General features: G+C 47.3%; 1 protein-coding gene across 2 annotated transcripts in view; it reads right to left on the bottom strand.

Moving 5' to 3' along the window:
• Sarm (sterile alpha and armadillo motif) overlaps positions 1 to 24,921 on the bottom strand; it is a 158,354-nt gene that overhangs the window by 106,325 nt on the left and 27,108 nt on the right. The window contains exon 1 of one of the 2 annotated variants that reach the window (XM_089574310.1): positions 9,391 to 9,928. The exons of the other annotated variant lie outside the window; for it this stretch is intronic. Coding sequence (XP_089430436.1) covers positions 9,391 to 9,615 — 225 coding nt within the window. The 5' untranslated portion in view covers positions 9,616 to 9,928. Of the gene's footprint in view, positions 1 to 9,390; positions 9,929 to 24,921 lie in introns of those variants that run through there. 2 annotated transcript variants of the gene reach the window in all.

Raw genomic sequence — 24,921 nt, forward strand, 5'->3', positions numbered from 1 at the left:
CCCACGGGGGGGGGGGACTGGCCAGAGTGCATAGCGGATACAAACGCACTCATAAGGCTGCGCCTGTCTACTTTGCCCTCGTCTCGTCCAAGAAGCGATGTTTTTTTTTTTCGTGCTCTGTCCTCTGTGTAATGGTTATAATCATAATTGTAGCAGCGCATGCCACCTAGCAGTGTGCCAGTGAACTATCTTTAGCGGATCCAGTGCTTTGGCTCCGCTAGTCTGGCTAGCATCGTTAAACATGGTTGTTAGGTTATACAGAACCTCTGAACAAGAAAGCGCGGCATGTACCAATAGAAACGACACAGAAATACTAAGTTCAACGTGCCAACAACCATGCTCAAACTGATGCGCAGCCTCAGCACCACTGTGAATTTTTTTTCGCTTCCTTACTTTGAGGAACGAGATATATTTCTCCGTTACGCACTGCCTTTCACGGCTTGCATTGGCCATGCAAACGAAGCAGGCCTACATGAATCAACCTGCACCGTACGTTCTCTACAATACCTTGAATATTTTTCTCACAAGGCTCATCTTGAGAGGTGTCGTAGTACCTCCCCTGCTCCAAATGAAAGACATACATAATAGTACAAATCTCTTTTGCAAGGACTTCACAGCATGGTGAGAAAAAATCTGTCCACTTTTTTTTTTTTTTCTGACACAGCGATGGACGCATGGCAAGCAAGTTTCGGGTAAAGGGTATCAACCCAGTATGCAGCGACCGAAAATTCTACAAGATGAAAATGTAACGCCAGCCGATAAAGCGCCATCTATTGTTGTGCGACCGAGACGGACCGAGATCAGCCTGACTACATCCACTGCAGGGCAAAGGCCTCTCCCATGTCTCTCCAATTAACCCTGTCCTTTGTCAGTTGCCACCACTGTATCCCCGCAAACTTCTTAATCTCATCCGCCCACCTAACTTTCTGCCGTCCCCTGCTACGCTTGCTTTCTCTTGAAATCCACTCCGTTACCCTTAAGGACCAGCGGTTATCTTGCCTTCGCATTACATGCCCTGCCCAAGCCCATTTCTTCCTCTTGATTTCAACTAAGATGTCATTAACCCGCGTTTGTTCCCTCACCCACTCCGCCCGCTTTCGATCTCTTAACGTTACACCTATGATTTTCCTTTCCATAGCTCGCTGCGTTGTCCTTAACTTAAGCTGAACCCTCTTTGTTAGCCTCCACGTTTCTGCCCCATAGGTGAGTACCGGTAGGATACAGCTGTTGTATACTTTTCTCTTCAGGGATATTGGTAAGCTACCATTCATGATCTGAGAGAACCTGCCACCCCATTCTTATTCTTCTAGTTATTTCCCTCTCATGATCCGGATCTGCGGTCACTACCTGCCCTAAGTAGACATATTCTCTTACTACTTCCAGTACCTCGCTACCAATGGCGAACTGCTGTTCCCTTGCTAGGCTGTTGAACATTACTTTGGTTTTCTGCATGTTAATTCTTAGCCCCACCGTTCTGCTCTGCCTGTCTAACTGATTGATCATGCTTTGCAGTTCTTGTCCTGAGTGGCTTAGCAAGGCAATGTCATCAGCGAATCGTAAATTATTCAGGTATTCTCCATTAACTCTTATCCCCAACTGTTCCCATTCCAGTCCCCCCCGGAATACCTCCTGTAAGCAGGCAGTGAAGAGCATTGGCGAGATCGTGTCTCCCTGCCTGACACCTTTCCGTATTGGAATTTTATTGCTGACTTTATGGAGAACTATAGTAGCTGTGCAATCGTTATAGATATCTTCCAATATTTTCACATAGCACTCTTCTACACCCTGATTCCGCAATGCCTGCATGACAGCTGAGGTTTCCACTGAGTCAAATGCTTTCTCGTAATCAATGAAGGCTATATATAGGGGTTGGTTATATTCTGCGCATTTCTCTATCACCTGATTGATAGTGTGAATGTGATCTATTGTCGAGTATCCTTTACGAAAGCCTGCCTGATCATTTGGTTGACTAAAGTCCAAGGTTGTCCTGACTCTATTAGCGATTACCTTAGTAAATACCTTGTAGGCAACGGACAATAAGCTGATTGGTCTGTAATTCTTCAAGTCCTTGACGTCTCCTTTCTTATGAATTAAGATAATGTTAGCGTTCTTCCAAGCTTCTGGTACTCTCGAGGTCACAAGGCATTGCGTATACAGGGTGGCTAGTTTTTGTAGCACAATCTCTCCTCCGTCCTTCAACAAATCTGCTGTTACTTGATCCTCACCAGCTGCTTTCCCTCTTTGCATTGCTCCTAAGGTTTTCTTTACTTCCTCCTTCGTTACTGGCAGGATGTCCCATTGCTGTGCTCTACTGCCTCCCTCAGTAACTTGATGATTAGATTCGCTATTGTATAGATTTTTGTAGAACTCTTCGGCTAATTCAACTATCTTATCCATATTGCTGATGACATTGCCCTGTTTGTCTTTTAGCGCATACATCTGGTTTTTACCTATGCCCAGTTTTCTCCTCACTGATTTTAGGCTACCTCCGTTCCTTAGAGCATGCTCGATTTTCTCCATGTTAAACTTTCTTATGTCCGCTACCTTGCGCTTATTTATTAACTCCGATAGCTCTGCTAGTTCTATCCTGTCCGTGGAGTTAGACGTCATCATGCTTTGACGTTTCTTAATCAGATCTTTAGTCTCCTGAGATAGCTTGCTGGTATCCTGTCGAACAATCCTCCCACCTACTTCTGCGGCGCACACTGTAACGATAGCTGTAAGATTATCCTTCATTGTTTCAACACTACGGTCGTCTTCTTCAGTTAAAGCGAAAAATCTGTTTTGCAGCGACATTCTGAATTCCTCTACCTTCCCTCTTAATGCTAACTCGTTAATAGCCTTTCTCTTCACCAGTTTCCTCCGTTCCCTCTTCAAATCTAAGCTAACACGAGACCTTACAATTCTGTGGTCGCTACAACGGACCTTACCGAGGACCTCCACATCCTCTACGATGCCAGGGTGTGCACACAGTATGAAGTCTATTTCATTTTTAGTCTCACCATTGGGGCTCTTCCACGTCCACTTCCTGTTTGCTCGTTTGCGGAAGAAGGTATTCATAATCCGTAAATTATTTCTATCTGCGAACTCTACTAATAACTCCCCTACTGTTCCTAGAACCTATGCCATAGTCACCTACCGCCTTGTCTCCAGCCTGCTTTTTACCTACCTTTGCATTAAAGTCGCCCATCTACGGTACAGCTTTCGTAGTCTTACGAAGCTATTTCGCTCAGTTACGGGCACTCGGTGCAACTAATGCGGACGACGGAACCGCTGGTGCGGACATGACGCAAAGCCCGTGACAAGCATCGCGAAGGTCGACAAAAGGGCGCAGCGCTTGCGCAACCCCCGCAAGTAGGAAAGAAAGCAAAAACACAATGAGGATAATCTCATCAAGCTGCGAAGGCCGTTGAACAGATGCATATGATTAAGCGATTGTGTAAGGAACACGATTCACCTTGCCCCGAGGCACGGGGGAGGGGAGCTCGCGTACACCGGTTCAAACCGGCTGACTTACCCCGCAACATGTGAAACAGAAGCGAGCAACTCGCGCTCGTCAGGAAGCGGTCCTCTTGCCCGCGAAGTCTTTTTCTATGCTCGCCTTCTTCAAGGCGAAGCTTAAATCATAGCAAGTGCAACTCCATCCTCTGAAAGCTGTCGCGACCCCCCCCCCCCCCACACACACACACACACAAAAAAAAAGAAATAGAAAGAATGCTTTGTTTCCGTCAGTGAAGCGGCAGCAAGAACTGTGCTGGCGAAGAGCAAGATTGCAAGGGCCAGCTGAGACTACCCGTGCACAGAATGCTAAACTGAACCCTGTCTAAATACGCAGCCCGACCCCTTCATGTCTCTCCGCAAGAGTTTCCGCAAGAGGACGACCATGCTTGAAAACAAAAGGAATTAAGTACGTCCTTGTATCCGACTATAGAGGGGAGAGTGGAGCGGAACGCGACACGTGGCAAAACGCGACTTTTTTTTGTTACTTATAGCGCTCCGTAACATTTAAATGTTCCACGATATTAAGTAGATAGTTAGCTGGCATGACCAGCCACACATATGCTGCAGTTGAGCTCAAGGCTAACCGGAATGACCTCTAAACTAAGCACAGAAAAAAAAAGCAAAATGAGCCTTGTTGAACCAGAAAGCGATCGAAAAGGTGCGAAATTGTGCACGCAACATTTTTCCAAAACTATATGCACCATCCGATCAAGCGTCCTGGATAAAGGTTAGTATTTCTTTATTAGTTTTGGTGACTGGTCTTGTCTCGTGAAAGGTCTAAAAAAAGTTTTCACCTCACTTTCTTACCAGCGAATTATTTTCGCAGCAATGTACACATCGGGTAAAACGAAACATTGTGGTGTTTATTAGGGCGTAATGAAATTATAAGCGTGTTATTGCTTACTCCAAAGCTCTACCCTTGCTCAGTTGCTCACTAGACCGGTCTCAACGAACAAAAAAAATAAGAGCCTGATTATCGAACGGCACGACGAAGGCATGACGAAATCACTGGAACGCATCAAGCAACGCCTGTGCTATGCGTTTCGGTTTCCCTAAGGGCGACCATCACAAAGTAAAGACAGTGAGAGAACATGAGGGGAAGAAAAGACACAAACTATGCTTAGAGCTTATGCGAAGCACTTTTTCAGGCTACTTGTGCAGCACATTGATAATAGAACAAGCCCTCTTCGGTCTGACCTACAATCCCGTCCAAAAGGTCGTGCTCAGGCACTCCAAATTGAGCCAAATCGTATGGCCACTGGGCGTAGCGAAAGTGCAACAACCGTGACAAAGTTGCGAAGAAGGCAGGCAACTGAAAAAAAAACGCGTAGGCAGGCTACGTCCAAAGCCTGGCTGTGGAGCTGTCTAGTCTGCAGCTGGTCACGGAAGAAAACAGCGCCTAGTTCTGTCTCGTGCAGTGTTTGTCATGCCGATTGGCCCGAAAGATTATGTCGGTGCCCGCGAAACCACCTTCATCGAGCTTCTCCACAAGCTCGCCCGCGAAACACTTATCTGGGCGCCTGCGATCCTCATGGTCAAGCCCTCCTACCCGTGACAAGGCTGGCTTCGTGCTACAAATGCGCCATTAAGGAACACTACACAGAGCTCCGTGACTCCTGTCAGACATTCCCCAAACCCCGCCCTCAACTGAGCGTCGCCCAGAGTCATTTTCTCCGCAAGCTTAAACACCAACACCCTTCTTACCCCACCTCACCTGCATCTCCTTCGCACGTTGCCCGACCCATCCTGCCCCAGGTGCCCCTCACCCTAAGCCAATTTGGATCCAGAAAGGTTAAAACTGCGCAAAATACGAGGACTATGCAACGAGGAACACACAAAACACCACGGGTTCCTCGTTGCTTATGTCCCCGTCTTTTGCGCAGTTTTAACCTGCCAGTCTTAAAATGCACTGTCGCATCGAGGTTTGGGACAAACTGCGACATTTCGAACTTGTAACGCGGTAGCGTTAAATTGGCCCTGTTCACCAGGAAATCTGCGGTGTCGGCGTGATCCAGCATGGTTCTGGCAGGTGGTCCCCAGAGAGCAACCTGGGAGGCAGGTGGGCGATCTAGATTATGTGACCTTGCGGAGTCATCACAACCAACCCACCGGATAGCGAGCAAACCGCCCACCGTGGCAGGCGGCAGTTAATGATTGGTTGGTCGCTCGAGGAAAGCAACCAGACGCATAAAGCCCACCGCTGGAAGTACCTGCCATTGCAGGGCTGTGCCGCATCGCTTAAACGCTGCACCGCTGCACCAGGAGTAGTATGAGGACTCCAAGGGATGTATGAATGTAAAGTAGAGGATGACCTTCTGCATGTATCGGAATTAATCCACTGCGCTATTGCGTCATCCCCTTAAAGGGGCCCAGAAACACACTTAGTTGACTGTTTTGCCCGCTGATCGCATACAGTGAGTTACAATGGTGGTATTAGCGTCGGTAATACCGCATATATTCCGTTTTTTAATATTTTAATGTCCTCCCAAAAACAAATTCATGGCTCTGATGGTGTCCCCACACAGTGGCGGGTTTTAGCAGCGGATATGACATCACCTGGCGCGAGCTTGATGATTAGACAAACAGTAAATATACTGCAAATTGTGTGAATAAATAGAGACACATTTTGTCACCTGTCTGCGTTTTATATTAGATCAACAAAAACAACTTGTTTGTCTTAGATAAAAGCCCTGCACAGCAAGTAAAATAAAAATACACCACCAGGGGCTCTGGCATGGAAACGACGCTGCCAGTCTCAGCAAGAACGAGTTACAGAGAGCAGGCAACCATGGAGTACAAACTTCCGCGACGTGCTCTGGCAGGCTGTTTTGATTGGCGGCGCCAGGTGCCGTCATTGGGAGAGCGAAATAGGAGTGGGAAGACCCGCCAAAATCGAGTTGAGGGCAGCGTTTTGTTTGCTTCTATTTTGAAATTTCTTCATTTAATAACTCCCGTTCCTGAGCATCGATTCCTGTAATTCTTTTTAAGTCAGCACCTGTGTGACATAAAGAATCCACCTGAAGTATTGCCGGTATCCCCCCAAGCAGTGTTTCGCAGCCCCTTTAAGGCGGAGCTTAAGTTGCCCTCTCCATTTTTTTTCTGCATCATTATATTTTACACTGTTCCGCTTCTGCTGGACGTTTCACATATACTGAGCGGTACGGCAGGATGGCAGCACATAATTCTGTGCTGCCATCCACGTTGCCATCCAATGGCAGACATCCACGTTGACGAAACCGTCCTTACAGAACTACGACCGTAGTGTTGCGAATGCAATATGTTGGCTGCCCTCATCTGCGCCCCCTTAGGCATTCTGTATCACCTGAATTTATTGGGTAACGTCTTAATGTCCCGACTGTAAAGCCAAGTTCTTGCACAACCGAACTCTGCCTTGATGAAAAACATACCGCAACTCTGCGTACAAAGATGCGACCAGTTTGAGAGGGAACATTGCCCTCTCAATCCGCGAAGTGGTAATGCGGATTGTGGGGTTTTAACGTCTCGAAGCGACTCAGACTATGAGGGACGCCGTAGTGGAGGGCTCCAGACTAATTTAGATTACCTGATGTTCTTTAACGTGCTCCAAATAGCACAGCACACAGGCGTTTTTGTATAAATACGACCGCCACGGCCTGAGTCGAACCCGCAACCTGAACACAAAAGCCACTGCGGAGGGTTAAAAAGGGGTAATGCGTCCAGAGGAAAGCCACTGAGAAGAAAAAAACAGATATTACATACATGGCAATAATACATGACCAGTAATCGTTGGTCACGTGCTTTTAATTGCTTAAACGGTTCAAGTTCAAAGGGTCACGACACCGTACAGGTTTCAGTGGCGAAGCAAAGCAACGGCACACGGACACAGAGAGGACGTTCCTCTCTCTCTTTCGCTTTTTTATACATTTATATGACAGGCCAGAATACCGACCTCTAGTGTTTATATCACCCCCAAAACACTCGCTCTCGCATTCAGGCGAGCCTGGTTACGCGTCGCGCTTTTTATGGCGGGTCGGTCTGGCCCGACGGGGTCAGCCCACGACGGGGATCGATTCGGCCGGGTTTCCACAACAGTTCCCCGAAGCGCCCGGAGACGGTCCCAACACGAGCGCGCGTGTGTGTCGGGGAAGGAGGGGGTTCTGCATACATGCGCCGCGCGCACACATGCACCTACGAAGTCGGAGTGAAAACCAAAGGGACAAAAACGCGACCTTTCGTAGGACACGATGTACACGTTCAGCCGTTGCGTCCCGGTTCGCCCGGACAACTAATTTTTCATTTGATTACTTTTCTTTCTTCCGATCCGGTCGGGGAATACCCTGTCGGAAGATGGCCGGTGTTTTACTGAGCGCCAGCTGCGTCGACCTTGAGTAGGAAGGATGCACAAGGTTGCGCTGTAGCTAGGCGCCTCTTGCAGGGCTCGCTTTTGTCTCAAACGTAACGGACTGCAACACCGGGCGACTGAGTCACCTGCCTGGCTGACTTTGTAATTATGAAGTCTCTGATGATGGAATTGGCGCTCCTCTCACGCACGCAATTGCCGTCAAAATTGTGTCAGCAAGTGACTCTACGCACGTCGGCGCTGTCAAGCCTTACGAAACCACGTGCTCAACAGTAATCCAGACTTTTTTTTTTTATTCAACAAGGCACTGTTAGAAAGCCCGGTAGAAAAAATATCCGTCAAAAATCCTTCCTGACGGTGTTCTTCAAAGTACTACAAGCAAGCTCGCGAATCCTTGCCAGGACAAATGCTGCGAGTTTCGTTCACATGTGTGCGTCGTCGAGGGTAATTAAGCGATAGTGGTCGGTTAACTATACTTATCTTGACTAGCCCGTCATTGGGCTTTAATCTGTACAAAAAGAAATATGGAGAAAATTTTTCAGCGTTGTTAAGCGAACGAGACGTCAGCTCGATTACTGTAAAGAGACGTGTGACCAGGTTTTCTAATGTGTGTCGTCTAACACAGTTAAACTATGGCGCCTGCTTCAGGTGCCTGCCTTATCGTCCACTGAATAGTTGTAACCTTTCAAACATTCTGAGAAAAATCTCTTTCGGCGTTGTTTTTTGCACTATGCGTTGGCTATGCAACTGACAAAACATACGCAGAGAGTTGTGCGAAAACTATAGCGTATTTAAGCGATAGAGCTCGTTTTACAGCCCGCCTTATCACGTCCGTTCATGCGCTGTTTTCGAGATAAGGTGTCCCGACTGGCCCAACTGCGTAACTCGACGCGGTTTAGGCCATTCTTTGAATGGAAGCTATGGCGCTCTGCTAATGAGCTCGGGGTTGCGACTTAGAACCCAGCCGCATTTCGATATAGGCGAAATCGAAAAAAAATGCGGTATCTTCTATACTGAAATTTCGGTGAGCATTAAAGAACCCCAAGTAGACTGAACTAGTGCGGGACCCTTCACTGCTTCATACCTCATAGCTCCAGTATCGGCTTTCTTTTTTTAAAAAAAAAAAAAGATAAATCCACTGATTATTATTGCTACTACGAGACATGTCCTGGCAATTATTTCCTCTTATCAGTTAGAGCGCATTTGATTTTACAGATGACGGTCAGTGTGAAATTGCGAACCTTCATCCTTCGTAATTTCGTAATTGGGGGGGGGGGGGGGGGGGGGGGGGTATTCGAAGAAAGTTAAGGCGCAGAAACTCATTAACTTGTCGACTCCAGAACAACGCCAGGACGAAAAATATGGGAGAGGGGATGAAGGGAAGCGGAAAGAAAGGGTTTGCGTAGTCAAGTGCTCTGGATTGATATTGACCACCTGTGGCTGAGCCGCTTTGTTCATGCCGCGAAATTCGCCAATATGCGCTGAGTTGATCGACGATGCCAGAGCACAGGTGGCGTTCGAGTGGAGATATAGCACTGTCTCTGGCTTACCATGAGCGGCTTGACCGTGGCTACCAGGGGCGCCGTCATTAAAGCCCGGCGCCATATTCCAGTCCTGGCGTTTTCGCGCGGTCCGCCTCCGCGGTCGCAGGGGAATCTCGAGGAGCGGTCTGGCGGCTCGGCCGGTATCACGACCGCGCGCAGAGCGCCAAGGCGACGGCAGGAACGCATGTTCTTGATACGTCGGAGACGGTAGATGTCCGCCGCAGCACCCATTCAACGTGCGGCCGCAGACCGCCGCAAGCGTCTGATGCGTCGTCGCCGGCGACGTCGACGCGGGGTACGTCGGCGTGCCACTTCGATAGTCGCCCAGTCCGTTTAAGCCAAGACGAGTCGAGGCGAGACGACAACGCCAAGCACCGGAGGAAGGCAGCACGCAAGTACAAAGTGAGGCGAGGAGACCGGGATCGGTGGACGGGAGCCCAACACTGGCTTCACTTTCAAAAGAGGAATCAAGATCTCCGTGTGTAGTAGAACCGCACCGGTCGAGGTCCGCACGACGACTCCACGACGATAAGCGCGCGCCGGCGCGCCCGGGAAGAACACGTTCATTCACGTGCGCCGTTTTCTTGGCGCGCTACACAACGCGAAAGTACCGGCGAAGAAGAAGCGGAAGGGGGGAAAGGGCAAGGCCGGAACGGTCAGGAAGGAAAGGGAACGGAGTGGCGGGGAAAGGACAAACGTCTCAGCGGTACGGGCGGACACTCGCGGGCAAGGGGAGCGACGCACGAACAAAGAAAAGCAAACGGGCGCAATGACGGCGACGGGGAACGCGCTTTCTCGTCCAAGCACACAACAGGAGTCGGCGGCGCCCCTCTTCTGTTCACTGCGGAAGAGCGGGACGTGCACAGACCGCGTTCAGACACGACGCGACATGACCCCGCGAAGGAATTTCGAAGAGCACCCGCCCAAAAACGCACGGAGGTCGGTCAATGCAGCGAAGCGCCGCTCGATAAACGGGCTCGGAGTAACCGCTACCGAAGTTCTCCGCTTGCTTGAGGCTCAAGCGTGACTTCTTTCTACCAGCCACAGTCCGTCGGAGTAGCCGTCGCTTCTTCCGCGAGTGCGATGAGTGAGTGCTGCAGGCTCGTCGGAAAACTTCCAGGGCACCCGAGGCGAGCGTTAAGGGAGCGCGCGCGGCTATCTGGATTGCATGTTTGGAGAGCGTCCAGTTCTAATGGCACGTTCGTCGCCGCAAGCCGCCTAATAGCCGCCCTTTTGCGCCGGCCTCAACGGGCTCGCAGAGGAGAAAGATGCCTAGGTTGGCCCGATCCAGAAAATACACGCAAAAAAAAGAGGACCCTGTAGTACGTGACACACCGCAATTTTATCGCTGGGGAATTCCATCCAAAGAACGGCGGAGATCGCTTCGATTGGTGCCCTTAGGATGTTCGATGGTGCGGAATGATAAAACGGGGTGCCGATGGCATAACAATGGGGAGTTGGGCGACGAGGAAGCTCTTCAAGAAAATATACAAGTGATCCGTTATCTCGCCGGCCTTATTTAATAAAGCTGCCGAGTTTTTTACTTCTTTGTTTCTCGCTAAGGGCGCCCGCAGAGATACTTGTTATTATGTCGCGCAGCTCGCTGCCTTTAAGGCAGAATTGCGTTTATAAGCGAAATTTTATTACCAAAATTACGCTACCTGAAAAAGTAAAGTAGTGTTGACTGTATATAGTCATCTTTAGAGGCAAAGAAAGCAGAAAGTTCCCTGCCCTTTGAGTTCAATATTTTCGGATCATGACTCACTCCGTTAGCACAGCGTTTTTTAAAGAACTGAATCTCCGTGGCCATCTAACACAAAAATTGTTAGTTTTTTTTTTATTTTGTCAAGAATAAGTCGCTCCAGTACTGTGTTATTAAACTGTTTACTGGGTAGAGCTATAAATTTGCGCTAAAGCACCTTGAAACCACCAGTAATAAAGCAAAATGTGCTATTCGAAGCGAAAACGTTACAACACGACGACAGTTTATTCGGGCTTTCAACAGTTTCTCTTCAAAAGCATCTCGACTGACTCATTTCAAGTTTTTGTACACTAGGAGATTAATCTTTGTTGACTATAATCTGTACTTAGTAAGTTCTGAATAAATACTACCGCAGTTGCCCGTTATTCTGCGCACATTAAAGGCATACTCACGACGGCTCCATCTAATTATTGTTTTTTTTATTTGTTAAATAATCGACTTCACGCCTCATACTGGCAATGCTGATGTTTGCCCGGCAGCGAAAAACGCATTTGTTGCTGTGAAAATCGGGCCCAGAATGCTCCCACCACTCAATCAAATTCGTTGCACCTACACCGAAAAAGGCTCCGTGATCACCGTTAGGAAATAAGTGGAGCTTCAGAGATCCGTGACCCCCCAGAAAAACTAGCGACACTTCAATTATATTTCTTGGTCTTCTCCAGTTTATAAAATCTTCCACTTCTCAGTGAAATTAGCTTTTTTTTGTCGTTAAAATTTGGTAATTCATCGACACAGGCCAAATTAAATTTGTCCTCGGCGTCCCATTAAAAAGAAATGCCATGGTCAGCTCAGAACGCATCGTCTGTGCCACCTAGTAGGAGAATATGCTCTGGGAAACATTCACGCTGGCACGCTAGAATACGTGTATTATCAGCATGAAATGAAAAGCGAAGAAGAGAATTGAACCACGAATAGCAAAATAGGAAGCTCTTAGCCAGGAGAAGCTCAGTACTAGCTAGCGAAGGGCAATTTCACTTCGAAGGCGCGAAGACTCTCCTTCAAAAGTGTTAATCAATATCGCTTGTATTTGATCTCGAGGATCTATTATGTTGGTATTTTTGCGTTGTCTTTTCAGTTTTCTTGTTGGCGTTTCATTCGTTGCTGATAATACACTCTGCTCACACGCGTTCTATACGAAAACACCCATCGAAAGGAGCTCCAAAACTGTCATCAAAATTGCTCTAGTTAACAGCATGTAGTAATGAACTTTATTGCCCAAATGAGCGGGCGAGAGTCTCATGAGGTTTATCAAACAACTTCTCAGCCACGCTGTAAAAATCAGCCACGTCACGTTCCTCTGTCAAAACGTATAGTGCAGGTTTGGAAGGAACGCGGATCTAAAGGGACTTTTTCGACGGAGGGGAGGAAGGGGGGGGGGGAACTCAGTTATCTTAGCGGTTTTTCCACGGCCGCTTCTCGAGTGTGTTGACTGCGCCTGTGGCGGTGACCTTTCGGACTGCTTAGCAAGGACAGCCGGTCAGTGATCGCACACAGACGGACCAGCGGCGCGGATAGGTTGCTTCAGAGCACATTCGAAGTAAGGGGCGCCATTTTTCAGTTGTTGCTCAGTGGTTTCTCATCACAGCGGTTTCAATAAACCCCATAGGAACGATGTATCGAAATCCGCCCCTCTACTGCAGGTCAGAACACGGAGGTTAGTGACTGCCACGCCGCCTGAGTAATTTAGGCGAACTGTGTAGGGTTAACACTGAAAAGTTACCAGTCGTTGTTGGCTTTCAAGCTCACAGGGGGCACCACAATCTGCCAGCCAATAGAGACTAACCGATGGTTTTGGGTGAAGTTTTATTTCGAGTTTCGTAACTGATGAAGGAATAAAGGACTCTGATTACTCATTTTCGAGTGAGAAAAAAAAAGGGAACATTTGCTATCGAAGAACCCGCCATATTTGAATCGTATATGGATATTAGAAATTAATAGGGAAGTCAAGCGAGATAATGTTAAAACAGTAATATTTACAAATACGCATAAATACAGTCACAGTCAGAAGTTTCTAGGCGAAATATTGGGTTAACTTTGAGCCATGTAGTAGGCAACCTGTCTGTAGTAGACGTCTCCTCTTTCAGAGATTTGCAGAGCTTGGGTTACAGCAGCAACACCACGACCAAGAAGCCGCCTTAGTGGCCCAAGAACTTTTGACCAAGACTGTATATAGAACAGTCAATAATCGCATGGGTTCAGTTTTTCAGTGTTGCCAAGCCCGTGCAGTATTCCGCATAAACAATCGTGCCTGTGACGTAACTCGAAAAGGCGGCGGAGATGACGCACGGGTGCTTATCGTTTATTCTCGGACGGACGCCGTGATACATCGCATTCTGACACGTGGACTCGCGTTATCAGACTGGCTTGCTGAAGATGGCACTGGCTAGGCTGCATTCACTTCAGTGGCACTGAGCTTCACCTTGTATGTTTAAGCATCCCCGGCGCGAGAAAACCATTCTCTGTAGGTTGCGAGCACCTTCGCTTTTAAGACGAAAGCCTTTCATGGCTCGTGACTCGCCAGCGTTTGCGTCCGCCCGTGCGTCCGGGGCATCTGTCAATCATCAGTATGATAGTAAGAATGGTTAATGGTTACGTAAAAAGTCAGTAATGATAGTTAATGGTGTAGTAGTAGATGTATGACAAGTAGTTAACGATAATTAATTAATAAGTCGGTGATAAGTAATTACGAAATGGTTTGGTTTGGTTTATGGGGTTTAACGTCCCAAAGTGACTCAGGCTATGAGAGACGCCGTAGTGGAGGGCTCCGGGAATTTCGACCACCTGGGGTTCTTTAACGTGCACTGACATCGCACAGTACACGGGCCTCTCGAATTTCTCCTCCAAAGAAATTCTAGCCGCCGCGGCCGGGATCGAACCCGCGTCTTTTGGGTCAGCAGCCGAGCACCATAACCACTGAGCCACCGCGGCGGCAGTAATTACGAAATTATGATTAGTTAATAGTAATTAGTAAACGCGCACAGTGCGCATGGCAGCGACAGAGGCGGTTAAAGGCTTTCGCCTCTGCGCACTTTAGGTCGTCAAAGTGCCCCTCGGAATTTTTTTGCATTGGAGTGAGCACTGGTTGTTCCAGTGACGGTAATCCAGCTGCAGGCTTCGAATTAAGTTAAACTAAAAACTAAAGAAGGAGGTGCCAGAAAAGCCACGCGGGGATTTTGGGTCGCCGGATTTTTAACACTCCAAGGAAATGACACGTGGTACTTCAGACGGGAAAAGTGTCAACAGGGAAACATACTCACTACCCTGAATTCAACAGTGTCTTCAGCTGTGGGCATAAGCAACGTAGAAAACTGCGGAACTGAGTGGAAAACCCTCGAACTAGTAGAGAGTACTATGTAACGAAGCCTTGTTTAAGGTCTAATACATTGCTTTGCATTTGTGATAGCATTGTCTGAAGACAGAGGGTGCTTAGGAACGCAGGGCGGTGAATTTCGCGTTAATACAGCACTTCTGCCGTTTCGCAGTCTGATGGCATATGATTCGTGGCAAGCAAAATTGTCGCGACGCTCTAAACCATTTAATTTGAAATTCGCTCCATTCGAAGCCTGTAATGGTTGCAAAATTAAATTACAGGTCAACCTAGCTCGAACTAGAGGCTTTGTTCAGAATACACGCCAAGTGCCATCTATATATATATATATCTAAAAGGAAAACAACCAGAGAGAGAGAAAAAGGCGAGTGGCGCTAGACAGTGCTACACCAGCGAAGTCATGTCAGGTCATAAAATACTCTAATCCTCAGTCGGAAATGTCGTCTGGCCACCGGCACACATGAAGCTACCAGGTTACAGGTACCAGGCTCTGTGATTATCATTAAAAGGGCAAATTTGACAATTCGGACGCGTGGAGACATGCTATTGCAACGTGCTGCAAGATCAGTATAAGAAGTAAACATAATCGCAAGACTTAGCGGCTCACAGAAATAAGCGTATACTCTGGTCAAAGGACTTGCTTTCAAAGGATTACATATTCCCGACTTCAAGCGCAAAATGTAATGATTCGGGGTAATTGAAAGAAAAAAAGGTTAAGCCCAGTGGATGCGAAGCATGTTAAGCAGCTGCCTCAGTGTGGATGGGGCTAAGTAACGGAGACGTGGTTTTAGGTTAATCGTCGTACTTTATTCTTTGCAGCCCGACAAACACTCTTATGGTCCGTAAATCTGCAGCCGGTGTGACGTCATCACGTTACGTCATGTCACGTGACCTACTTGAAGGTCACTTGAAGCTCAATGGTGGCCACCGCCGGGAGGCGACCGACGGCGCGATATGAGGCCCCATCTGCAGCCGGTGTGATATCATCACGTGACGTCATGTCACGTGACCCCACTTCAGGGTCAATGGTGGCCACCGCCGGGCAACGCGCGAAGGCCCGAAACCTACGTTAATATGCTTCGCATAAAAAAACAGAATTCTGCTGTATAGCAAATCTCCCGCCGCTTGTGTGCTCATATAAGTACACTCGCCGCAACAACTGTTCCCTGCGGCAGAAAACGATTGGTTGCGTGTGCAAAAAGTTGTCATCTAAAAACTGCCTTTCATGAGTCATTGTAGAAAACGTACATTCTTTGCGGGTATGGTCAGTAACCGCCGGATGTGACAAATCTTTCTGATTCCTGGGCATGGGTTCGCAGGCAATGCTTGTTAGCGACGCTCAAATAAACGGCTGCCGCGAAAGATGACCACGAATGTGTGCTGTATATCGCATCAAATACAGTGTTTGAAAGATAACTGAAGCATTTCTTTCCCTTTGGGGGAAGCGTGCGTGTACTTTTCTCGTAAATGAGGGGCCTGAAGCGATTGCTAGGGCGTGCGCAGCGTACCGCCCTAATAAAATCCCCTCACGGCAGCCACGAAATAAATTACCAGGGGCACTTAACTAACTTATGTGCGAGCAATGCGAAAGCACCTAATTCTATTCCAATTATACTATAATTCTATGCCAATTCCAGTCCAGTCCATTTCTAATCAAATTCTATTCTATTCGTTTGTTGTTAGGGAAGTTGTAAGTACTGGTACTGACTATTACTGGTTAGCATTTCACATTTCTCCAGCCATCTAATGCCTTCGCATTAAAAATACGTTGGAAATCAACCGCGAAGCAAAGCTCTTTCAGTAGACAGCTACGACAAAGGACGCCAACATATCTTTAAATCACATCCAAATAACAAAACGCTCTCTCTTTCTAGATGACTTTCCACTATTTCAGTATGCGCCCCGACGCGGTGGCTCAGTGGTTACGGTGCTCGGCTGCTGACCCGAAAGACGCGGGTTCGATCCCGGCCACGGCGGCCGAATTTCGATGAAGGCGAAATGCTAGAGGCCCGTGTACTGTGCGATGTGAGAGAGAGAGAGAGAAAAGGACGGAAAGGCAGGGAGGTTAACCAGGCGATGCCCAGTTGGCTACCCTACACTTGGGGAGGGGAACAAAGGGAAAAAAAAGGAAAAAGAGCGGCAAGGAAATGAGTTGTCTAAGTGTCCAGCGACCACTATGTTACAGAGACAGAGGGCGCGCACTGAAAACTTAAAGATTATAGGCGGGAATGCAACCCCGAGTGTGAGTGCACGTGAAAGACCCCAGGTGGTCGAAATTTCCGGAGCCCTTCACTACGGCGTTTCTCATAGCCTAAGTCGCTTCAGGACGTTAAACCCCAGTAAACCAAACCAAACTATTTAAGTATGCGCGCAGGAAGTCCTCGCTACGAGTTCCTCTGCCTATCATAGGGTCGGCGCAGTTTCTGTACGTAAACTTCGCACTTTCCTATAGAAGCCTTTTTAGGGTTAAAAGTATGCTCTAATTAAAGCAAATAAATAAATAAATATTTGTACTTACGCATATGCAGTTTGACTTTCTTTAACCTTTGCAGCCTTAGCAAAAAATGAAGATGTGCAGGCTGATGCTCTTTTTACAGTGTGTATGTCTAGCTCGGACGACGCAAAGAAACAGTGGTCGCGGTTATATGATTAGTTAGCGAAATTTTGTTAATTACTTTTTATTATTGATCTCAAAATGTTTGTTACAACCGGAGTCTGAAGGCTGCGATGATTAGTGCTAATCCAGTTTACGTAACTTGTCAAAACTTGGAAAACTACAATAGGTCGTGAGATATCCATCGAAAAGCTCTCCGCTTTTCCAACCCTATTCCGAAATTATAGCGCGCAGAAGGCGTCGGAGGTTCCGATGTGGAGATGTATAATTTCAGGAAATTTTGAGCACCAAAAAAAAAAAAACGAAACAGAGAAAGCGTCTCTGAAATATTGGAAAAATACTCAAAACAAGAATAATCTCACGATTTTTTTGCCAGCCACGCCCAATGTTTGACAATAAGAAGGCACGTTTACGATTTCTTGTTGACCTTCAATATTTCCTCTTACTTTGGCTTCCTAAATACTACTGTTTGCTGGTCCATAGGACATTGGGTCACCTGCTCAATTTGAACAAGGCGGCGATTCAAGGATTTCCCCTGATTACGGTAGCTCCAGAAGCCAATCTAACGTAGTTTTGAGACCCGAAAGTGTGCGACAGCTGACAGTTATCTTAATCATAACATAATACAACTTAATCATGATACTGCAACGGCTAACACGAATGAAGACGACGTAAATGAAGTCTCTTGGTGGAGCACTTGGTCTCTGCCTGGATGCACCTTGACCAATCCCCCGCCGTGGGTATGTGCCATTAGGCCTGAGGACATCATCATCATCGTCTTTGCCTTGTTCTGCCCTAAGCTATTTCGGTGCCCTGTGTGCTGCGCGTTCTACACTGGATGAGAGCACTTTTCCGAGTATCTTTCTGACACAGCCAGCCATCGGGCTCTCTGAGTCGACCGGAATAACGATTCATTATACTTCCTAAGGGGTACTAGACTGTGCCCCTGATTTTTTCCAACCTTCCGTGCCTCGGGGAAAAACAAATCCAAAGTTCTGTTTTTAAGGCGAAAGCCTTTAATGGCTCATACTGTCGTCCGTTAACAAAGCGTGTCACACGCGTTTAACTCGGGAACTCAAAAAAGATAGAAGAAAATCAATGGTTGCTTCTGATAGAGGAGGAAAAAATGAACCTACAAGCCAGGTTTGAAGACTGTAGGTTAATTAGTTATTTAACTATAGGCAAAAATGTCGCAATTACGTGGAAATAGCGCGGATGCCGATATAGCCATGGGAACGGTGTGACGTCACATACACTGGAAGTCGTCACGGCATATTGAAAATTGTCACAGAATGGTCGGAAAAACGTCGGATTTGTGTCAAATTAGATGCAATTAGGTGCAATTAAGCGTATTTAACACTTAATATCGCCGAAAGATGTACAATTTGGGTATCGATATAGCCACGGGAACGGCGTGACGTCACATCCACCGGAAGTCGTCATAGTGTCCTCGGCTTTCGCCTCTCAACTCTTCAGTTGCGAAAGTGTCCACGCAATCTTTTTTTTTTCTTCGATCCCCCAACCCTATCCCGCTCCCGATAATGAGCGACGAACTGGGAACTCGTGACCAACCTTTCTCACGATAGCACACCCGCACTGCGGCGCTTGCACCTGTAATTGCGACAATTTTGAGCGGTATTGCCAATTCTAGCCTGGGCAACGCGCACAATAAGATATTGCGCTGCTCTGTGAAGATCATCGGGGCGCTTTCGGCCGCCTTTAGTAAGTATAGACTGCGTTATCTCCAGGCCAACCCATCAGCGACCTTTGCTGGGAAATGAAATCTAAGCGCGCGCAGCCCACTCAAGTGGGCATGCCATCACAATCTTGTGACACGCATCTTGTGTGCAACACTCAGTAAAGGCACTGCCCATCGTTTTCATTTCAAGCAACGACATAAAGGTTAACGAAAACACCCTCCTGTGCACGAAAGCAGCACGTAATGTGTAAGTGTGTACACCACGCGAGCTTCGACTATACTACTTCACAGGGCAAAGTTTTCGGCGTTGTCGATACACAGGAGTGAGAAAACTGATGTGCCTGCAGATTAAAACGGGTTACCCTTTGGCTGTCTGGACATCACCAGGCGCCGCCGTGACGTCGCGGTAAGATGCACTTTAGTCGAAGCTCGCATCCCTCACCCACGCCCGTGGATGCAGAGAGTGAAAGAGAACTCGCAGCGCATGCGCGTTTGGCTTCCCTAGCTAGCAAGGTGCAAGTGAGGAAAAGCAGGGTGGGGGGGGGGGGGGGGGGGGGGGGGGTGGACAGGGGAACCCTCAGCGCATACGCATTCGGCTGTTCTAGCAGGAAGCTAGTGCAGGAAAGCACCATGGAAGGGGAACTAGCAGAGCCGGCGCATTGCATACAGGAAATGTCGCGCGACTGCAAACCTGCACCAGGAATGAAAGACTCCCCAAGGGGGTTTCGAACCAAGGCCAGCTCGAACAGATCAGTTTCGCTGGCCACTTCCATAGAGTAGTACGCCATCACCGCAGCGCAACACCCCGCGCGTTAAACTGCCATTCTCTCGCACTGGGTTTGGGTATCGCCGTGCCTACCCAAACCTACGTATGTTAGTGCGGGTGTACCTACGTATGTTACGTATGCGTACAAGCGTGGGCAGAGAGGTGAGAAAGAGAGAGGGAGGTGTAGGAGCGAATTACGGGGTGTGTTATGAGCACTTTATTGTTATCCGCTTACCAGCGTCGTAAACGCCATCCGGCCCCAGCATCATATATTGGACCACACCCTTCAACGACGAATAGTTCCGCGTCACATGAAATGCAAACATGTGACACGCCATTGTTCCGCGCGCTTTCGCGTTACGTAACCCCCAACGCGTGCTCCAAGCGAAGAGCAACTAAGAGCGTTACTTTGGAGAATATGCGGGGTTTCTGTGCTGCGCTGTGCACAAGAGCTCATACATGTGATAGCATTTAGGTTCTCTTTTTTTCGCAATACGATGCACTGTGCAGAAGAGCCCACAAACGCGAAAGCATTCTGACTCTTTTCTTGGCAATAGAACTCAGCGCTGTGCCAGAGCCCGTACATGCGAAGACATTCAGGTTCTCTTCATCGCAATACGCTGCGCTGTACAGAACAGCCCATATTCGCGAACTTCATTCAGGTTCTCTTCTCGAAAGTACGCTGCAATGTGCAGAAGAACTCATGCACACAAAAGCATTCATGTTCTATTCTTGGCAATGTGCTGCGCTGTGAGAAAGCCCACACACGTAATAGCATTCAGGTTCCTTTCTTCTACGCAATACGCTGCACTTGATCCGCCCGATTATTCCAAGAGCCAAGGAAGCCCGCGACGAGAGTACGTGAACGAAAATGGCTCGCGGGCCGATCGTTTGTGCCGCTTCGTTGCTTTTCTTCCCGTATTCGAGCGGAAAACAGCAACGGCAGGAAAGGGAGCTTCTCGCGAAAAAATTTCCATTTACGGCAATGAGGAACACCACCGTCACACTGACTCACGGTTGTCTAGACAACCGTGAGCCAGTATGTTTCCGTGGATGCTTTTTGTTTTGTTTTATTTCCTGTCGCGCGCACTACGCGCACGTGACAGGAGCGCGTTGAATAATTTGGAGAGAGAAAGCATTTACTTTTAAATAGTGAAGAGATGGACTGCAGTCGTGGAGTGGCTACTTTATAGCTTTGTCGCTAATCAAATCAAATCAAGTTTACGCTCAACATTAGTACAATGTTGGCGGCGACTTACCAGGCAAAAAGCTGTGAACACAGCTTGACTAGGCCAGGGAGCCATTTTGGCATTAGGGACCATACATAGACAGTACAGTGGTTCAAATTCAAGTGAAAATTACGACATAATACATGCGCTCCGTTCATCAACATCAGCATAATAAAGGAGTTAATATTCTATGACAGGTGGCTCAGTGGTTATGGCGCTCGGTTGCTGACCTGTAAGAAGCGGGTTTGATCCCGGCCACGGCGGTCTAATTTCTATCGATGCGAAATTCTAGAGGCCCGCGTCCTGTGCGATGTCAGTGCACGTTAAAGAACCCCAGGAGGTCGAAATTTCCGGCGTCCTGCACTACGGCGTCCCTCATAGCCTGAGTCGCTTTGGGACGCTAAACTAAACTAAACTAAACTAAACTAAGCGAAACTGGACTCAAACTACTAATAGTAATCTTCAATAATAGGCCATCGTGGCAGACGAAGAAGAGAGGAATGGCGGTGGTTTAGGATGTACGGTGTGTTTTCTCTGTCTACTTGTCTTGCCCTGAATGTCGCATTCCAGTTTGTATTTTGCCGCAAAAGCGATTTCTCTAATGGCATGAGAAAGAAGTCAGGATAGATTCGTGATCCCGGTACGATCTAAATGATTGTTTACTTGTTGCAGAAGTATTTCCGAATCCCAAATCTCTTTTAGTAGCTAGCGCATATAAGCAGGGCCTCCGTGTTCGTCAAATGCACGCCAGGATCATTCTCAGTCCTTCCTAATGACCTAGGATCATCACTGTTGTTGTTTATTCGTTCCCTTAAAAACTAATCTTAGTTTTTTTCATAATAAGCCTTCCGAACATCACCTCATGTTAGCTTTTACCATATACTTTGTTTTTATTACCCATAAGAAAAACTGAGCGCCAAAACTTCGACGCCAAACGTTTTATCCCCACTGAAAAAACAATGCACTCAACATGAACGACTACGAGTTCATTTCCTCTAAAAGTACGTGCCGAGCGCTTATCTTTCATAAACGTATCTTTTCCTGATTCCTGCACTATCGCTTTTATCAGGGTTCACCTCATACCTCACAAACCATTCTCATCATACTCGGAATAGTATCTTGTTTGGGTAGTTAATATACGTACCCCATAAGTTAAGCACTGCCCATCCGCGCACAGCGCGAGAGGAATGGAAAAATTCAGAGACGACACAGGGGTGGACAAAACGGTACGGCTGAGCAGAACATTGATGTGTATGGTAGGTAGGTATAGTAGGTAGGTCAGTGGGCTGAGTGACGCCGTATTGGAAACATCTTTAAATTACTTTCGACTGCCTGTAGTTCTTTAACGCGCACTGACATCATACAGCGCAGGGGTAATTTTGTATTTAGCTCTGACTGAATGCGGCGGAATGCTGTTGTCTATTCGATCCCGCTACCTTGGGTGAGCAACCGAACTCCGTGATCAGTGAGCCACCGTAATTGGTATTGATTTAAATACATGTGCTGCCCCTTCGTTACTTAATAAACAAGCACATCGATTAAATCTGTGTGCTGATCCGAAATACTGAGTGCTCATTGTCATCTGCGTTTTACAATATTTCTTACGATTTCCAGCATGTGGCTCTGCAAAGTGCTTTCTGAATGCTCGAGGGCACTGGGCGCAAAAGTAAACGCTAAGGAATCGCGATTACAAGTATATACTCGGCAGGAGGAGGTATCAGTGCGTCGGATTCGGGCAGGGGCGGCTCTGACCTCATCTGTCCGTCATCGGTGGCGTGATAAATATCTGCCAGCAACTGACAGGTGCCCTCACTGCGGCGCTGCACCGGACAATTGTGATGTGCGGCATCTGCGACGGCTCCTATTAGAAAACGGCTTCTCAGGGAGGTGGGCCAGAGGTGGAACCGCGCGAAGGTGACTATTTGAAGTGGACTATGAATAATCAGTTCACCAGCAGCCTATGCGACTACCTCGCCGAAACTGGCCTCCACCTCTTCTTTTAACTTTCTACATCCAACATTCCACTCCCTCCCTATCTCAACCTATGCCTCAGAGTAAAAAAAAAAGCATATAGCATTGAGAAATGAGCATAAGTTCGGTTTGTCGGCAGTAATCAAAATATATTTCTCAAATATGGATATTGCTATCAATGAAGACATACAATTTTGCAGCCGTGTGTGGAACAGTTCCTTCTTTATGACCTTTCTTCACGGTCCGTACTAGGGATCCCTATGCATTCATAATCTAGCAACAACTTTTGAGTCACGGATATTTTAGTCGTATGCACGCTCGGAAGAACGCAAATTTAAATCAAAATTACGAATAATCTCATCGCGAAGACTGAGAAACTTGCGACTTGCGAAACTGATCTAGACAAAGCAACCTACACGTAAGACGCTGCTCACAGCGCCCCTACTGAAGCAACATTCCTGAAAAGATCACTACGTGAAAGCGTATGAGTGCATTCTTTAACTTCTATGTGCAGTTAGGCTGCAGGACTGATGCATTCTTATTCCTTGCATTCTGATGCCTTGAAAGACAGTTGTGCGCTATAACGCACGCGTGGTCTGACGAGGATATACACACACATCGCCTCGTTCGCCGTACATTCCGAGAATAGGCGGCGCTCATGGCCGGCGCCTAATGGCCCGTTCCCCAGCGGCTCGTTGCCTGGGCGGTGAATACGCGCGGCTTCTATTATTCACGCGCCCGACCCGGTAGGTCACAATGGGCAGCGACCGGCGCCAGGCATTCCGCCGCCACCTAATTAAAGGTCCGGGCAAAGTGCCCTGCGCGCCATTCTTCTTCTCGTCGTTGTTTACCGCGCCTCTCTCTCCTCGATAACGGGGAATCGTTTATGTGGAAGTGCGCACCCCGGGGAAAAAAAAAAAAAAAAGCGTAGTGATTTCCTCACATCTATTTAGAGGTCGCTCGCTCCTGTATAGTAACAGGAGAGGCGATCGGCGAAATAAATAAAGCGAAAGGCGCTACATTAACCCCTCCTAAAAGAATGTAATTCGCAAGGCACCGATTCTACGCCTCGAAAACTGAAACAGAAACTAGGTGCCATTGTCGCTGGGGGAATGACCTTTTCTTCTTCGCTTAGTTTCTACTCCGGACTGCTTCCTTATGGTTCTTTATACCGTCTGTTTTCATATTTTTTTTTTGTTACAAATACTTAGAAACTGATACTTTTATTCCCGGAACAAGATAACCTCGTTTTTCTCTTCAATGTGAAACTGAAGACAACTTTATCAACTCTTCCCCTTACAAAAAAAAAAAAGACAGTCTATAGAGTGTCTATAGACTTCCGTCTATAAAGTCTATAAGACTGTCTATAGACAAATCTTAGAGAACAGTCTATATGCAACACAAATGCCACAGACAGTCTATAGACGTAGCTGGGCCTTTCGTGGATATGTGGAAGTTTGTTAGGCGGGAAAAGATGCTTTCACGCCTGAGGAATTTAAAGTTTCATCGATGACATTTTTTCCCCGCCACTGCGATTTGAACTTGTGGTGTTGGTGATGTCGGGAGCGGTGGGTTAATTTCTTTCAACTTTCCACGTTCTCTTCTTTCTTTCGTCTTCCTTGCGCGATGTAAGTGCACTAGTGGTAGCGACCTAATAGTTTCTCAAATATTCGGGCGTGTAATCCTTGCTTTTTCACTTACATTCGACAACAAATCTAACTTAACGTTATCGCAGTATAGTTGTAGGTGCAGCCGGCGGCGGCTATACCTGTCCTTGATTTCTCGCCCCTTTTCAGAGTATAAGATCTTCGTTTCCTGTTAAAGTAGGTTTTTTTTTTTTTTTCATTAGAAAGTAGTAATCTATTACTCAGGGCCAAGTCTATACTTTGTCCTTAGTGTCAATTCCGAAATTTTACCAGAAAAAAAAATTTTACATGTGCGACACGTCCTCCTTTATTTTTCGGTTGGTATTAAGCCCCGAATAGCTGGCTAATTAATGCAGGCTGCCTCTCGTAGTTACATTTAGTATTTTGTTTGTTTAGGCGAGAGGACGACTGTATAGGTTCTGTGGGTGCGCATCATTCACTCAGAGCTGGAAATTGAGCGAAGGAAATGGTTGGTTTATGGGGGTTTAACGTCCCAAAGCGACTAAGGCTATGAGAGACGCC

This window comes from Amblyomma mixtum, chromosome 2 (assembly GCF_055824585.1).
Source record: "Amblyomma mixtum isolate Tamu chromosome 2, ASM5582458v1, whole genome shotgun sequence".
Lineage (NCBI taxonomy): Eukaryota > Metazoa > Arthropoda > Arachnida > Ixodida > Ixodidae > Amblyomma > Amblyomma mixtum.